Source organism: Ambystoma mexicanum, chromosome 7q, assembly GCF_040938575.1.
Source record: "Ambystoma mexicanum isolate Mex_15411 chromosome 7q, UKY_AmexF1_1, whole genome shotgun sequence".
Classification (NCBI taxonomy): Eukaryota; Metazoa; Chordata; class Amphibia; order Caudata; family Ambystomatidae; genus Ambystoma; species Ambystoma mexicanum.
The window spans coordinates 1,124,180,574-1,124,198,222 of record NC_090941.1 but is presented as its reverse complement, the minus strand read 5'-3'; the positions used below and the strand labels follow the sequence as shown (position 1 = coordinate 1,124,198,222).

Genomic DNA, 17,649 nt, shown 5'->3' with positions numbered 1-17,649 from the left:
AGCTGGCAGTCCCAGTAGACACACCACAGCATGAAGCATTGAACTGCATGATGTAGGATCCTTTTGCTAATAGTAGAGTTCTGCTATTAAAAGAACCCACTCGTATTGCGCTCAGACTACACTCGGTGGCGTGTGAATTGTGCTCGAATGGGCTAACCTTAACAATGTCCTGAAATCTTGCATGAAGTGTTCCCACAAGACCTTTCAGGGAGTACAGATGAACTGTAGAGTCCTCAAGCATCACACAGGCAATGGGCATAGGGTAGGGCACATCATAGATAGTTTGTATCCATTCCTTCTTTACTTGTTGCATGGTGCCCCAGGACTAAAATACCTCACATGAGTGAGGTGTATTTGCTGTCACAGGAATGTTCAGGATTCCATGCAGTGTCCACGACATAAATATTTTGTCCCACGCCGATACTCCATAGAATGTTCTTTAATAACACGCAGCAGAGTGTAGGTGGTCTCTTAGATATGTTCAGTTCTGTCAGTTGCTCCGGCCACGTAATGGTAGTCCAGTCTGGAATGCCTGTAGACAGTGTGTTCAGGAAGTCTGTGACTTTCTGAAGTTCAACCATTGCTTGTTGTTCCTCTTGGATGGTCTGCCGTACATCCACTACCACATCTCTCAGCTTGTAGATTCCCTGTTCCAATGCAACAAAGTTGTCATCAGCGGTAAGAAGGCTCATCTCTGTGAGCTGTCCAGACAGTTCTGGGAGTTCCAGGACTGCTTTCTTCCAAGTAGGTTCTGCTTTTTTCACCTCCCTTTTGTTCCTATACGTTTATAAAGTGACTTATCCTGTCTAAGACTGCTGACCAATTGCCTGTTCTTCCACATGTGCCTATCTCATTAATAACCCCATTTAGTGTTGCTTGCTTTGCCATCAGTTGGCATTCTCTACCAATAGACCTGGCATAGGTATGTGAGATATTTCATGAAGTCCAAGATATGTAAGGCCCTACATCTATACATGTGTGCCTTCTGCAACATTCATTGGTGCCAAGATTCCAGTCTACTGGAATGCCTGAGGCATATCTAATATGTTCATATTTGTTTTCCTTTATTACTTTGTTAAGCTGCGACATTGTCCACCAAAGCCCCTTCTTTGGCCGCCTAACCTGGATATGTGGGTACATGGTCTGAACTATACATGGCTGCAAAATGGGTGTGACTGAGGAAATACATCAAATGTGGATTCTGAAGGCCACCAGGGGGCGCACAGGCGATGGCTGCCTGAAGGCGCCGCTCCTGCCGAAACTGGGCCATATTGAGGGATTGCGCCCCCCCACAGCCCCCCCACGAAACAGCTGCGGTTCTCAGTGGCAGTGAATCCCAGGAGACCCCCCCCCCGGGCTAAAGAGTGACGTCGAAAGACCCTCAGATGCCTAAGAACGAGGCCCCGCGGCCTAAAGAGAGAATCCGCGGGAGGCCCCGCCACTCTACCCCGGTCATAGAGCACGCCAGCGCTTCGGCGGGGACTCCACCGTCGGGGCCTCGCGGCACGGGGGGAGGGTACCAACCAATCCAGCCAGAGGTGAGACAGCCCACTTGACCCGAGTGCCAGATCACAGAGTTGAAAAAACAGGGGCGCCTGGACCCCGACCAACGGACCCTGGCAAGGGCCACCGGAGCGGTGTACTGCGGACAACAGCGGGGCAAGTCTGGTGAAGAAGGTGTGAGACTTATACAAGTGGTGGCCCCTGGGCCCCGTCCCAGGATGAGTGCCCGCCTGGAGACAAACTCAGAAGAGAACACGGCCTGACCAGCACGCTGTGGGTGCTGCGCCCCCCGTCCCCGGGGGCCCAGCCTGGACCCTCACCCGATCACAAATTCGATACCCACCGCCGTCACAGGGACAGACGCCCACAAGCAGCGGGAAAAAGGGCGTGTAGAGAGTGTGAGGCCCCCGCCGGGGACTGGTGGGGCGTGTGCCCGCTCAAAGATAGCCCCACACGGAGTGGGTTTTTGCCCGAAGGGCGGTCTCCCAGCAGGATCATCGCTCTTGGCCCCCAAAGACCACCGACTGGAGGGAGCGATAGGGAGATCAGATGAGCTGGCGCCAAACCCTCCAGGAGTATCGCTACCAGGACACTAGAAGGGAGATTAGCGGCCTGGATCGGACAACTAGAATGTCCCAGCCCGAGACCTCGCCCCCGCCCACCCTTACAATGGAAAAGGGCTTTGCCTCGGTCCTGCAGGAGATCAGAGATATGCGGGCGGACATTGCCCAGAAAATGGAGAACATGGACCGCAGGGTGGACAAGGTCGAGGACAGACTGTTGCAGCTGGAGACCAACCAGTCCTCAACAACGACCCAAGAGATGGACATGTCCATGAGAATAGCTGCGCTAGAAAAAAGAGACGAGGTGAGGGCCAGGCAAATGGACGACTTCGAAAATAGGGAACGGAGGAACAACCTCAGAATTTTTGGGGTCACGGAGTCGGAGGGAGAAACGGAAAGAGAACTGAACCGGACGGTGAGGGACATTATCACCCTTCTTTTCTCGGATGAGATGACGACTGAACCAACGTTCGACCGGGTCCACAGAGCGGGGGGCAGAGCTGGGGGCCCCCGGTCATCCTGGTCCGCTTTCATTACTACACCGAGAAAGCGAAGGTTCTGGAGGAGGCCAGAAAGGCACAGGAAATAACCTATAATAACGCACAAGTGTCCATTTTCCAGGACCTCTCTTCATACACGCTGGCCAAACGCAGGATGTGCCGCCCCCTGACACAAATGCTAAAAGAGAAGGGGGTGCGCTATAGATGGGGGTATCCCTTCTCCCTCACCTTCCAGTACGGGGGCCAACGGTCGACCCTGATTACAGAGGAGGACATAAGGGAAGCCATTCAAGGGTGTGTGTCGGACCCGGCCCCTCGGAGAGAACCTACGGGATTCACAGCGGAAGGAGCCAGGGAACGCAGGTCACAAGGAGAGAGGAGAAAGAAGACGGGTCCACGGAAATTTAAGAAACTGAACCCGCCGTCCCCGGCGACGGACAGGGAAGACGCCGACCCCGGCCAGGGAGGAGCGGGCCGGTCCAGCCCGAGGTAGCCTGGAAGTACAAAAGGGTACGGGGAAACCGGGCAAAGAACTCAACTCACGATCACAAACGTCCGGCACAAGGACGAGTAGACTTCCAGGACTACGGGGCCTAAGGACGGAAGGGGCCTCCCAGAACAGCAAGTATGTCGGTTACCTAGAGGAGGGGGCTCAGTGGCGGGGTGGGGGGGACAAAAAAAGGGGGGGCTCAAGGAGGAGTATTTTCCGACATTAGCCCAGCCGGAGGTGGTAGGCTGGTGGTCCGGCCAATTACCAGCAATGGTGGAACTATTTGGCTGGACGCCGGGGTGGGGAGTGGGGGGTGAAGGAACAGTTGGGGTTGTTCAGTTCGGGGGGGAGACCAGGGGGCAGTTGGGGACAGGTTTAAGGCCCACCTGGGGGGTGGGGGGGAGGGGGTAAGGGAGATCAGGTTTTAACACAAAAGGAGCAGGAAAGGAAAAGTGCCACGAGCCAGCTACCCAGTAAGATGTTGATCATTGACAATGGCTGAGGATCTGCCCGCCCTGGGCGTGGGTTCCCTTAATGTGCGGGGGTTGAACACCCCAACCAAGAGATCCTTGGTCTGCAGGGAATTTAGGAGGGCAAAGCTTGACCTGCTCTTTCTTCAGGAAACACACTGGGCCCGGGGGAAGGAACCGAAAATGCGAGGGGACGGGACCGGGGAGGTCCTCAGTGCATCCCATAGAACCAAGAAAAGGGGGGTAGCCATACTACTAGCAAGGGATTTTGGCTTTGAAGTAGAAACCACGGTGAAGGACCCAGAGGGCCGATATCTGCTGGCAAAGGGCTCTTTGCGGGGTTCCCCCCTGACTCTGGCAGTTGTGTACGGCCCTAATGAGGGCCAGACGCAATTCTGGGAGGGAGTGAAGGACAAATTGAAATTGTTTGTTCACGGGATGTTGGTGGTGGGGGGGGATTTCAACACTTGGGACCGCAGCTCACTTGGGCCGCAGATGAAACCATGGCCCGTACATTCCAGAGGGTCAACGCGGAGCTAGGCCTGGGGGACACCATCCCGACTCCCAGGACAGGCCTCCCCTCCTTCACCTACTACTCAGCAATTCACACAGCATACTACCGTATAGATTATATACTGGTAGATGAACCCCTTCTCCCCCATGTCTCTGGCCACAGGGTTGACCCGGTTCCTTGGTCCGATCACGACTTGGTCCATACCACAATAGCAGGGGGATGGCGGAGTGGCAGCAGAGGGCGATGGAAGTGTAATGACTCCCTGCTGAAGGACGAAGTTCTAGTACAGGAGGTGCAGGACGCCATCTCGGAGTATTTCGAGTTAAACGACAACGGCGAGGTGGGCACACACGTGCTGTGGGACGCCTTCAAGGCGACCTTATGCGGTGTCCTCATTAGAATGGGAGCCCAGAAAAAGAGGGAGAGGGAGGCCCAGGAAAAATCCCTGAGGGAAAAGATAGCCCAACTCCACCCGGGTGACCTCCCGCAGGCTCCCCTGGAAAGAGAGCAGATTGCTACCCTGGAAAACTATAAACTCCAGTTGAAAGACCTCCTGTTACATAAGACCGAACAGAGCCTCCAGCTAGTGAAACAGAAATATTATGAGAAGGGGGACAGAGCTGACAAAATCCTGGCCTGGAAACTCAGAGAGATTCAAAGGAACAGAACGGTGAAGGCAGTGAAGAATGATCGGAGATCATTAGATCTCGACACCCCTAACATTGGAGCAGCCTTTAGCCGTTACTACGAAAAGTTATACTCGTCAGAATATGACAGGGATGACATTCAGATAGAATGTTTCCTGGACTCCATCCAGATCCCATCCCTGACAGGTGAAATGGCGGAGGGGCTAGAGGGCCGGGTGACGGAAGAGGAGGTGGAGCACGCGATCAGTGGGATGAAGGTGGGAACGTCCCCGGGGGAAGACGGCTTCTCCGTATTCTTCTATAAGAGGTTTCAGGCTATCCTAGCCCCTCACCTGGTGAGGGTGTTTAACAGGGTGCTAGAGGGGGGCTCTCTGCCGGAGACCATGATGAGGGCCATAATTGTGGTCCTGCCCAAAGAGGGCAGAGACCCCACTGAATGCTCTTCATATCGCCCAATCTCCCTCCTCAATATAGATGTAAAGATCCTGGCCAAGGTGATAGGCAAACAGATGGAGGGGATAATGCCTTAGCTGGTTCACGGGGATCAAGTGGGATTCATAGGGGGCAGGCAAGGCTCTGATAACATCAGGAAGACGATAGACCTAATCCACCATGTCCAAAAATCAGATCTAGATGCAAGTCTGCTTTCCCTGGACTCCGAGAAAGCTTTTGACAGGGTGGAGTGGAGGTACATGAAACTCCTCCTCCGTCGAATGGGCTTCGGGGCTCACATCAGGAACTGAGTTTCCGCCCTATACGGGGCCCCAACAGCGAGAGTGCAGGTGAATGGAGAACTTTCCGACTCAATCTCCCTCACACGGGGGACACGACAGGGATGCCCACTCTCCCCTTTAATATATGTCCTGACGATGGAGCCCCTGGCCATAGCGGTCCGAGCTCACCCCAACATCAAAGGGATTAAAAGAGGAGAGGTGGAGTTCAAGCTCTCCCTGTTTGCTGATGATATTCTTGCATACCTGGTGGAGCCCGTCACCTCGCTCCCCCCCTCCTGGCCTTGATGACGACCTTTGGGCAATTCTCGGGGCTAAAAATAAACGCATCAAAATCAGTGTTACTCCCTATGAGGGCTCGGGACCCGGGGCTAGACCACCGGGATGGGTGTGCGGAGATTGTGGTAGGGAAGGACTCCATTAGGTACTTGGGTGTGCTCCTCACAAGGGATCTTTCTAAACTGGCTTCGGCGAATTATGGGCCCATTATGGCAGAGATAAAGTCAGACCTGAGGAGGTAGGGTGGTATGATGCTGTCTTGGTACGGGCGCATGACAGCAGTGAAAATGAACATCCTCCCAAGACTGCTGTATCTTTTCACGGCACTCCCAACAGGGGTCCCCGACCAGATGTTTCGAGACCTACAGAGGGCAGTCCGAGAGTTTGTTTGGCAAGGGAGGAACCCGAGGATAGGGAAGGCCATTCTAACGTTACCTAGGGAGGAGGGTGGTTTCGGGCTGCCGGACTTCCTTCTCTACCACCGGGCCGCCCAGCTAAGGGTCTTGTTAGAACACATGAGGGAGGGGATGGGCACCTATTGGTCTTACCTGGATGACATGGACGCCCACCCTCTGAAAGTACGTTACCTTTTGTGGCTGCCGCATAAACACATCCCAAATAAATTGCAGACCCACCCAACCCTGGGAATACTCTGGTCGATTTGGAAGGAGGGACCCACAACTGCGCACCTCACGTCCTGGCCCTCCCCGATGTCTTCGCTCTGTGGCCACCCACTCAAACTAGGTAGCAGGGGATTCAGGAACGCCCAGTCCTGGTCGGATGGGGGGCTGGAATGGGTGGGGCAGCTGTTCAAGGAGGACGAGTTCCTTGAATACGAGGAGCTGCGAGAAGCACTTGGGCGGGGGTCTCTTTCAGACTTTGAATATTTGCGCCTGAAGGGCATCCTCTGTGACCAGACTTGGGGCCTGGATCTGCGGAGACAGCTGACCCCCTTTGAAAAGTTATTAGACACGGCCACAACGAGGAAGGGGGTAGTATCCAAAATGTACCAAATATTGAACACCGTCAACTTGGAAGGGAGGAGAGGTTTTCGTGGGTTCTGGAATGACCTGGCAGGAGAGGCTCTCTCGAAAGACGCAGGGTCCAGGGTGTTTAAAATAGCTTTCCATGGGAACCTGTTCACGTCGGACATGGAGCATAACTTTAAGTTTTTACAGGGATGGTATAGGGACCCATCTAAGTTATCCAGGATGTTCCTGGGGGTGTCCCCCAGTTGCCCAAGAGGATGTGGCCAAGTGGGGACGAGGGGTCACATGTGTTGGTCCTGCCCTAAGTTACAGGGGTTCTGGGAGAAGGTAGGGGGATGGATGGCGGAGGTCACCGAGGAACTACTCCCACTCAATCTGTTGACGATGTTGTTGGGCCTCCCAACGGAGGAGGCCGAAATACATAGGCACCCAAGAATGTGGGAGACCATGTTACGAGCAGGAAGGGTTGCCCTAGCGCAAAGGTGGAAAAGTCCGGAGACCCCCTCTAAGGAAGACTGGCTAAAAAAACTGAAGAACATGTTCCTCATGGACAAACTGACAGCCATGGTAAACAACGAATCGAGCACCTTCCAGGCAAATTGGTATGGGGTTTACCAGGCATGGGGTTGGGAGGCTCATTGACACTATGTGGACAACACGGGGCGGGGGGCTATGGAGCCCGGAGAGAACCACTCAAGAACAATGGGGTAGCCCACGGCCCGGGAGACAGCGGATCCGTGTAAGCCAGCATTGAAGGGAACGCACAACATGGCTCCAAAGCACTGAACTGCGAGTATGGATGACGACTCCTGCGATTGGTTTTACGATGGAACTCTGATCTGGAGGGAGGGGTGAAGTTGAGGAAGGGGGTGAGGGGGGAGTGGGGGTGGAAGGAGACTACGGGGGTTCGATGATGATGTTAATGTGATATTCATACTGCTCCCGGTGTTGTCATTGTTTCTTTTTCTGAAAAATTACCAATAAAACCAAAGTTTAAAAAAAAAATGTGGATTCTCACAAGCTAAATCTAGAGTGTCTATTCCATGTGCTTGCCAAGGTTCACCCCCCACTACACTATGCCAATACGTAAGAGGGAGGTGCAGGCTGCTGATGGGGGTAGAGTATCAACACAAATAAGCATATACCCACTAGAGATAGGGCAATTCTGGAAATTCCAGTAGATAACCTACAGTGAACCAGGTTCCCTCTGTCATGGTGGCATAGAATGTTTTATCATGTAGCACGGAATGTGTGGACCACATAAACTGGCCATTTGCAGGTGGTGGGGTGATATCCATTCATCCCTTTAAGCTTTTCCTTTACCTGGACATTTGGTACATAAGGAAATTGTGCCTTAAACTCTGGTTATGAGTTAAGATAAGGAACAGGACGATGCTCCACTTAGGTTCTGTCTAGCGACCACACTGGTCATTGGTTGTAAAAAAGAAAAATGGCAAAATATTTGACAAAACATACATGGTCTGCCATGCCATTTAACTTGTCTAGATCATCTCCAGGATCTAACAGTGCTCCTTGAGCAAACACTTCTATCTTGGCTCTCAACAGGTCCCTATAGGTGTCTGTGATGTGCATCTTGGGGGCCACTAGCCTAGATCCATTTATCACTGGTAGTGTATGTAGCTGAAGTTCTAGTGCCACTGTACGTTTTATACTGTCATGTCTAGAATTGACCCTAACTCTAGTAGATATAGTAGATATATGCATATTCGTGTTGCGACTCCACCCCCATCAGTAGACTGCACCTCCCTCTTATGTATTGGTGTAGTGTATGTGCTACATCTAAAATTGAAATGTTCAACTGTCTGCTGATCACTGGGATCTCCATTGGGATTAAACAGTGTCCCGAAGCCAATAAGACAAAAAAGGGGAAGACGTACCCACAGCAAGTTCTAGAACAGAATAACTTCTCCAACACATGTTTTACAGTTCTTTGTGCGCTTTGGATGGCCCAACATCCTGGCTTTACTTCTAGCCTGTTTCTCGCTAATTGGTTCCTGAAAAAATAGAAATAGTTTCATAGGTTTCGGAGGTTTCTGGAGTTATCGTTAACCTCACAGGTTGTCTGCATGTCAGGTTGTTCAAGATAGAGAGTCTCCTCCCTCGGGAACAGGGTCATAACCATCTGGAGCTGCCTTAAAGTAGCCGACAAAGCAAAACAAGGAGGTGATGGCTTGAAGGTTTAGAATGTATCTTAAACCTCTGGCAACTGCTCTGGACCACCAGGCAGACCTTTGTTCTTCACCTGCCAAGCCATTACAGAACGGGGAAAACCAATAGGCAATTCATGCTTGGTCCAGCCCGAACTGCTAGGTCACATCCCTTCAGCACGAGACCACAAGCATCCCCAGACATTTTCCTGCCTCATTGGGTATCATTAGTGAGGAATAGCTTGGGTCTCTAAGCCCAGCAGGCACAGGGCGCACATCTGGGCGTACCCGTCCCACTCGGGGTGACAAAGCAAAACAACGAGGGGATGGCTGGAAGGCTTAGAATTAATCTTAAACCTCTGACAATTGTTGTGGGCAACTCCACAGACCATTGTTAAGGTGGTCGACAGACACTTGACGGGGACCCTTCTTAAGATGCAGGGCTGGTAGGGATGCTGTTCTTGAGTCAATATGTTTCAGTACATTCACAGGAGGTCTGTAGTACAGTCCAAGTGCTTCTTTGTCATGCATCTTCTCTAGGACATAGTCCCGATATTTCAAGGTGTTTTGTGACTTTTCTTCATATTGATGCTGTGGAAATGCTTCTTCGCCATGGATAGCGTCTCTCAGAAGATTTATGAAGAACAGCTGGTCTGGCCTTGTGAGAGACCTACAAGGATTGTGTAAGGCAGGCATATACATAAGAGCACCAAACAACAACTCATAAGGTGTTTTACCATCACATTGAGGAAGGAGAGGTAGGTTATTTTTGCTATGCTGCACTGTGGGTACATGATTCACCCAATTACCCACTCCTCTTCAGGGAATACAATAGGGATTAATGAAGATGATTGTTGGGATATCCCACCGGGCGAAGGACTACGGCTCAAGTTTAAAAAAAAATAATAAGTGTGCATGAGGTGACTTCATAGCTCAATAAAGTGTTCTGAGTGGTAGGATCCACTGGATCCTTTGCAGAAGAATTTAAGAGGGCACACATTAGTGTCCAACCTAATATTGGGACAGAGCCACTTGCTAATCCACTAACTTTTGTCTGATATTTTTTATCAACATAGGCATGAACATATATGTAAAGTTACCATCCAGAAGGATTCAGCAACATATCCCTGATCTGATTCATAACACCTAACTTGTGGCAAATTAATCAGATTTGGATCTAATTTTGGATGAGGTCTAAAAACAAAAGGCAATGTATTAGTTTGCTTGCAAGTCAAACAGACAGCATTCCACCCAGTAACCCATTCCCTCCTGACTAACCCGACCCACCATCCACACCCATAGTTTATTTAAATTACTTGTCACCTGGCCACAAACTTTCCAGAAGGTTTGTGCCAGTACTACCGGCATGCTATTCTCACCCACCGTCTTGAACAAAAGTAGACATTAGTCCTACTGATTACTAATAAGGAAAATATTGCATGGCTCTAATACTTTGGTTCATGATGTATTTTTCAAAGAACTTCCTGTCTTGCTTCCTCAACCAAGGGGTGCAGGTATCCGTCCCCATCACTGCTTTGGCGCCTCCTGACCGACCCATTGTATAATCCGGCCTGTGCCGGTGCGACCCACTGGCATTAGTCCCACGGCCTGGCACCAGTAACTTTGGATGGTGGAAAGGCACTTATTCAGCAGGGTCTGTGCTCATGACTGATATCACACGGGAAAGAGAGCGCAATGATCTATTTGGAAAGATGCCCAAGCAAAGGAACCCTCCCCACCTTTCCTCCAGCTCCCCCATTTGTGTATTTATATATTTATATATTCTTCTGGGGACTGCTCGCTCCCACAATGGTAAGCCATCCAGGGATAATATACAAACACCATCACATATTCTGTGGAAGAACAAATCCCCCCCAGAAACCTGAACTTTCCCTGTAGTTAATTTGCTAATTTGCTAATTTGACTTGCCCTGTTGTCTATCCATAAACAGTTGTTTAAATGTGAATACTGCTTCATTGACTTAATTGCCTATGCTGTTTTGCACATGCCATTGACGTAACATTTGCTCTACATATCAACCTCTATCTGCAACATTGTATACAGTGTCTCATGGTCTCATACTCCTGTAGCTGACATCAGCGGAGTACATCTGGAAGCAGATCTCTTCATTGGTTGTAGTCTTTTCTCATCAATATGTCGACCCCTTATATGTGACACCTGGATCTCAGTATTGTGGTCCATCAGAGGTTTTCACTATCCCCATTCTTGTTTAATAGCTACAACTGAAGGCCTCTCACCAGCTAGTACCCGGAGATCTGTCGTCCAGATGGCTAGACATAGCCATCGCTATTGGATCCAGTTCCTGGGGGTTGACCAGTGGGTGAGGATCATCTGGGCAAGGGGTCTTCCGGGAGTGATGTGGGACACCGACGGATGAGACGCTGTACCACATTCCCTGTACCACCTTTTCCCCATCCTAACCTTTAGGATATTTAGAAGCTCTACCCCCCTCTGTTGTCCGACATGAACACTTTCTTAAACCTTTACAGAAAATGGACTAACTCCAGAGCCATTTACCTGACATGTCCCTACACATGGGTCAGGCAGAGTCAGGCAATTGACAATAACCATGCACACCTGACAGGCCTTTACCTTCCCCACAGGGATAAAAGGCAGAGCACCAAAGCACACTTCGAGCAAGGACAAAAGTATGAGGAAAAATCGGCACTTCAAACAGAGGAGAAAGGCGGCAAGACCTGGAAGGACGATGAAGGGGGAAATACCCTTGCTCTTTTCAACTCAGACCCGTAAATCCTCTGAAAGGGAAATCAATTAGACCGGGAGTTACAGCTGGAGTGTGGAGGAGCAGATGTTAACGGTGCACGGGGGCCTCCCGCATTGATAGCAGAGGCGGGGAGTCGTGCTGGCTACCGTAGTACCATCCTTGACTCCAGAGACAAGACAAGCCAATGGGCTCAACACAGACGGTGAGCCGGAGGAAGCTGACGGCAAACCGACATGTGTTGAACCCAAGATAGCAAGTGGTAACATTTGATGAACGTAGGAACCTGAAACAAAGAACTTGTGTGCATTCAAACTTTTGTGAAAGCCCAGAGAATGGCCAGCTGCAGAGTGGTCAGGCGCCATATGAGTGCTCAGTCGAAGGACTCTTGCTGACCCCTTTTGTGTTGAAAACTGCAAGTACCAGAAGGCCCTAGGAAAGGGCAATGTGAGATGCTAGAGTGGTCCTACAAAGGTCATGTCAAATCCTTTGTACAATCGAAAGTCTCTGACTCATGGTTGAGAGAAAGCTAGGGAAGGCAACCCTGCTTTCTGAGAACATTGTGAACTGTGAAATAAGGCATGAACTGTGTTAAAGCAGGCCATCGTGAACACGACAGAGGCAGGCCCACTTTGCAAGGCGGATCCGAACCCGACAGAGGGAGATCCTAGGAGCGAAGAGCAATTGACCAAAGGTATAAGATTACTGAAGGAACTTGTGTTTGTTTGTTGTTTTTGACCCAGCAGGCCTTCTAAGGCAAGAGACTTTGAGGGAACAGACTTGGCCCTTGAAGGTTCTGGTATCCTTGAACGGGAATTGTGAGCTTTGTGCTGGAGAGGCCTAGGCGTGTGCTCTGCTCAGAAGTTCTGTCTTGTCCCATGCTTGAAACGTGGGGAAGGGAGACCCACTCATACCATGCTGACTTATCATTTTGTGAACACTTCTTTCTTGTCTGGTGAACATTATCCCACACTTTTTTTTTTTAAACTTGGTGGTAAGGATTGACAAGAGGTTTTTTAGTATAGGCCCTTTTCATTTGACAAGATGCTAACAGGAATGCCTTAATATTATTTGATGGTCGTAGCTCGCTCCAATCTTAGCTTGAGGCTTAGTTCAGGCGTTTTTCTCACCTATTATAAAGTTCAATAAACACCCTTGAACTGTGATCCCTTGTGTCTGACCTTACTGTTGCCACGATGAGTTCCTTACAACTCCCACACTCGTAACACTCATTTGTATTTTACAAATGCAGGTGTGCAAGACCAGACTTCCACATGTCACCATTACAGGCATCATATTAAGACATGCACATAAGAGATTTGGTTTCAATTGAATACATTATAAAATGGTGCCATTATTTTCAATCCAGGACCTCAGCCTTGACCAAAAAATATCCAAAGCAATCTCTCCTCTTCTTTAACCCAATTTCATTATATCCTAGAATGCAAAATAACAAGTTATTGTCTAGGTATCCAAAACAGAAGCATGTTCAAGGACATACATATGGCCTTTACATTCTAAGCTAATGCTGTCCCAGCCTATCAGATTGATATGTTTAGCACTTTGCACATGTCAGCCAATTTCTTTAGCAAAGAATAAACTTCTGGAAGTTCAAATCGACAAAAGAGCTAGGAAAGGGGGAAGACACTTTGTTAGATGGAGTGTCCAAACATGGAACTAGCTTCCTTTCTTATTACAGCCTTGTTTGGTATTCAAAAAGCATCCAAAGGCCCACTTATGTGACTTAATCACTCCCACCACCCAGGTCTTCCTCTGTTCCAAACTTTTCCACCCCACTCCCTTCTTGTAACAAGCCCTCATATCTTTGAGTAATTTTCTTATGTGTTATCCTGATCTTTGTTTTCTGTCCAAAGCATGTGGCAACAAAACTACCTTGTATCTAGAGTCAATTCAGTTTGTTTTGATGCTGTATAAATGTTTTCACTAACCCACGCACTTACCTAATCAATCACCTTTGTGGGATACTCTATGTTTAAGAGTAAATGGTTACCAAGGTTTGCTTTATTAGAATAATCCAGTTAGCGATGTTATAATTCTCTTTGTTGGCGAGTAAACCATTGTCCTAATTGCATGTTTGTTGTCTGATACAGAAAGCAGTGCTCAATATCTACAGCCATGCATGTAGTGAACATATGTTCATTTCATTAAACGAAACAGGGAATTGTTGCTTAACTACGATGTTCCACGTGCCAGCATAAACATGCTGCAGTTTTCCAGAGTAACTAGACAAGGCCTGCATTTGTGCAATAGCAGTAAGACACATTGTAGGCCATGAGGTATCCATGCCTTGAAAGCTGGGGCTACTTCACCAAATTGATAGTTTTCCTTTTTTTTTCAGATCTCGTCAGCTGTCTGAAATGTCCCAGGGATCAGTGGTCCAATGAGAAGAGAAATCAATGTTTCCTCAAATCAACTGAATTCCTCTCCTATGAGGAGCCCTTGAGTTTAGCACTCACCATTTCAGCTGCCTTCTTAACCACTGTGGCTGCCTCTGTGCTGTGTATTTTCATTAGGTACAAGGACACTCCCATTGTCAAAGCCAACAACCGCGGGCTCAGTTACCTCCTCATCATTGCACTCATGCTATGCTTCCTCTGCTCTTTCATCTTCATTGGTCAGCCTAGGAAGTTCAACTGCATGCTCCGGCAGACGTTATTTGGGGTCATTTTTTCCATCAGTGTTGCCTCTGTTCTGGCAAAAACTATCATTGTTGTCATTGCTTTCAAGGCAAAGAATCCAAACAGCCCTGCAAGGAGGTTTTTGGATTTCAAGACACCATTATGCGTTGTTATGTTATCATCCCTGGTCCAACTTCTTATCTGCATTGCTTGGTTAGTTCTATCTCCTCCATTTCCAGAACTGAACATGATGACTTACAATGGTAAGATAATCATAGAATGTAATGAAGGGGAGGCCATCTTCTTCTACTGCATGATGGGATACTTGGGCCTCCTCGCCACCGTCAGCTTCATAGTGGCCTTTCTCTCCAGGAATCTCCCTGGAAGCTTCAACGAGGCCAAGCTGATCACCTTCAGTATGCTGGTGTTTGTCAGTGTCTGGATCTCCTTCATCCCAGCGTACCTGAGCACACGCGGGAAGTACATGGTGGCCGTGGAGGTGTTTGCCATCCTGTGCTCCAGCGCTGGGCTGCTCGGCTGCATATTTTTTCCCAAGTGTTATATCATTCTGGTGAGGTCTGACATGAACACCAGGGATTATATAATTGGAAAAACACAGTTTGCAAGTAAATCGATATGATGTGACATGCAGATATGTGTACTGCCTTCTGTGAGACCTCACCTTTTAGCCTAACCTTTTTTTGTTTCCTTAATATTAACCTGTGTCACTGGACCTGGGAAGCCTTACACTGAAATATATTTTCACTGAAAAACATGTGTTAAAGGGACGTTATGGTTACAAGTAAAACCAAAACACCATATACATTTGCCAGTTGTGGTAAACTAAGCAACCATAACTCGCACCACCACCGTGCACTGCTAAGACTAACATCCAGGACATCAGATATGACATCACAAATGCTATTGATGACATCACTAGTCATTTCCAGATTAGACTATGTTGATAGCCTTTCCTCGGCTACCCCAGCATTACTTATTACTATGCTCCAAAGAGTCCAGAATGCATCTGCGTGGATCTTACAGTGCCTGGGATACACAGATCACATCTCACCGGCTCTTCAGTCTCTGCAAAGGATACCTGTAGATAGGAGAATCATTTTTGAAAGCCTGTGTAAAACCTTCAAAGAAATTCAAGGAGCTGGTCCCAAATGTATCCAAGCAAAACACAACAATTACATTCCCAATGAAGTCCTCCGATCAGCCTCACTCATGTTCTTGGTGGTGCCCACCTATTCTAAGAAGAAATTCGGAGGATCCTCCTTTTCAGTTCTCACACCACAACTCCGGAACATTCTACTCAAAGAGATTACAGCCATACACCGGTCTCCCCAATTACAAAAGGCCATATAATCCTGGCTGATCCTCTAGTAACAGCTCTCTTCCAATTTCCTAGCCATTCCACCAGTTAGATAGCTGTCGAATGACCCTGACAAGTCCGCCCTGACACCTTACTTGCATATTGCCTTCATCATGCAATGGCAATGCTTCATATGACTCTGCAACACCTACGTTCTGACCTTCTCACAATCCTTCTCACTCAAGCCCTAAGATTCAACTGTTGACACTTTAACATTGAGCAGTTATTGCTACATTTATAAAGAGCGCTTTCACCAAAGCACTTATTATGGGACATAGTTACTTACAATATCACCCAACCAAAGTGGATACTCATTTATTGACCTCAGAAGGATGAAACGCTGATTTAGCCTTGCCAGGATTCAAACCTGCGACCTGTAGATCACACACAGATTACAGCAGCGAGAGCTGAAGCCGCTGAAACATCTTACCAGCTCTTATGCCCTCCTCTACTCTTCCAGCAGACTGTAGTCTGGTTATCGACACCCTGGGTGAGGTCACAATGAATTAACTCATTGACAAGGACTCAGCGTTTTAAGACCACTACAGTGGTGACTGGCACAGTACAACAGCCAAACAACTTAATTTGTACAATGTGCAAGCTTTTCCAGAAAGGAGATCTACTGGAGCCAGGATGAAACAACATCACCCAAAATGTGTTTAATTTATTTGCAGTAAAAAAGGGGGAGATAGTCAGATAAGGACTGACATTCGGAGTAAGGTGGTTATATTAACGATTTTACATAATTTCGTCTGATTTCTGTGATGAGTGTCATAAATTGTGTTTGTTTAATTTTGAAGCTACCTTGAAATGCTATGAAAAGACTGTGGCCATGTGGCTCCTGCTGCTTCATCTTAAGCCTTCTTCAGACCTGTGTCCCTGCCTATTGCTCGCTCATCCGTTCTGCATATTTCCAGCCCAGTGGCGTAACGCAAACTTTGGCGGTCCCACTGCTAATCATGCTGAGTGGGCTCCCACTATCGAGCTCACTCAACAAAGGATGGGATGCACCAAAATGCCAGTCTAGCCAAGTACCCATCAAGTTGTCTTTGCCCAATAATACCAGTAAATATGTCATGCAATTTAAGGAATGTCAACGTTGCTCCAGTGCTCCGCAGCCACCCCCCTCTGCCCCACCCCAGCGACTGGCATGCACATATAATCATATTCATACTCATGCACCAATCAGTTACTCACCCATATACTTGTACTCACATTCACTCACACATGCACCCAGAATCTTCACACTACATTCCCCAAACATGCACCCACATCACATTCATACCCCTTCACCCACCAGTCACTTACCCATACACCTTCTCTCCCATTCACTCAAACTGCATTCTCCACATGGGGCCAAGAACATTCAATCACATTCATACACATTCAATCTCCTATCACTCATCCATACACCTTCCACAGTCACTCACACTTCATTCTACACAGAGGCACCCACCCAGAACATTTAAACACAGACACACATATTCACATTCACATACATTCACCCACCATTCACTCACCCAAACACCTCTGAGATTCACTCACACTGCATTCTCCACACGAGCAACCAGAACATGTATCCACACAAACTGCATTCTCCATCACATGACAGGCACACTCACCACCCATACATACATGCCCCATTACCATGCATGCACACATAAACATCCATACATCCATAACAATACATACACAATCACGACAAGCCCTCACACATACATAAATATATACATATGTGTTTAATTCCTTACCTGTTCTACACAAGCAATGCTTCTTCAGCCTTCCAGGCCTCCGTCTCAGGTGTGGCATGCAGACAGGAAGCAGACAGGATGCAGACAGGAAGCAGGGAACCTGGTTTCTGATGCAGACAGGAAGCAGGGAACGTGCTTCCTGTGCGACCTGCACAGCAAGTGCTCCAGAGACCGACAGAGACGTAGCTATGATTTTTTCATAAATTGGACCTCAAGCTAATGTAGTTGGGCGCACTTCAGTGACATTAACATCTGTAATGCCCACACAGCGCTGCTGAGTGGGT

At 48.5% G+C, this 17,649-nt stretch overlaps 1 protein-coding gene across 1 annotated transcript in view; it reads left to right on the top strand.

Moving 5' to 3' along the window:
* The window catches only part of LOC138528212 (extracellular calcium-sensing receptor-like), an 89,662-nt gene extending 74,786 nt beyond the window's left edge, over positions 1-14,876 (top strand). Inside the window, exon 6 of the mRNA XM_069639667.1 lies at positions 13,957-14,876. Within this exon, the coding sequence (XP_069495768.1) occupies positions 13,957-14,876 (920 nt within the window). The remainder of the gene's footprint in view (positions 1-13,956) is intronic.
* The last annotated feature ends 2,773 nt before the right edge of the window (positions 14,877-17,649 follow it).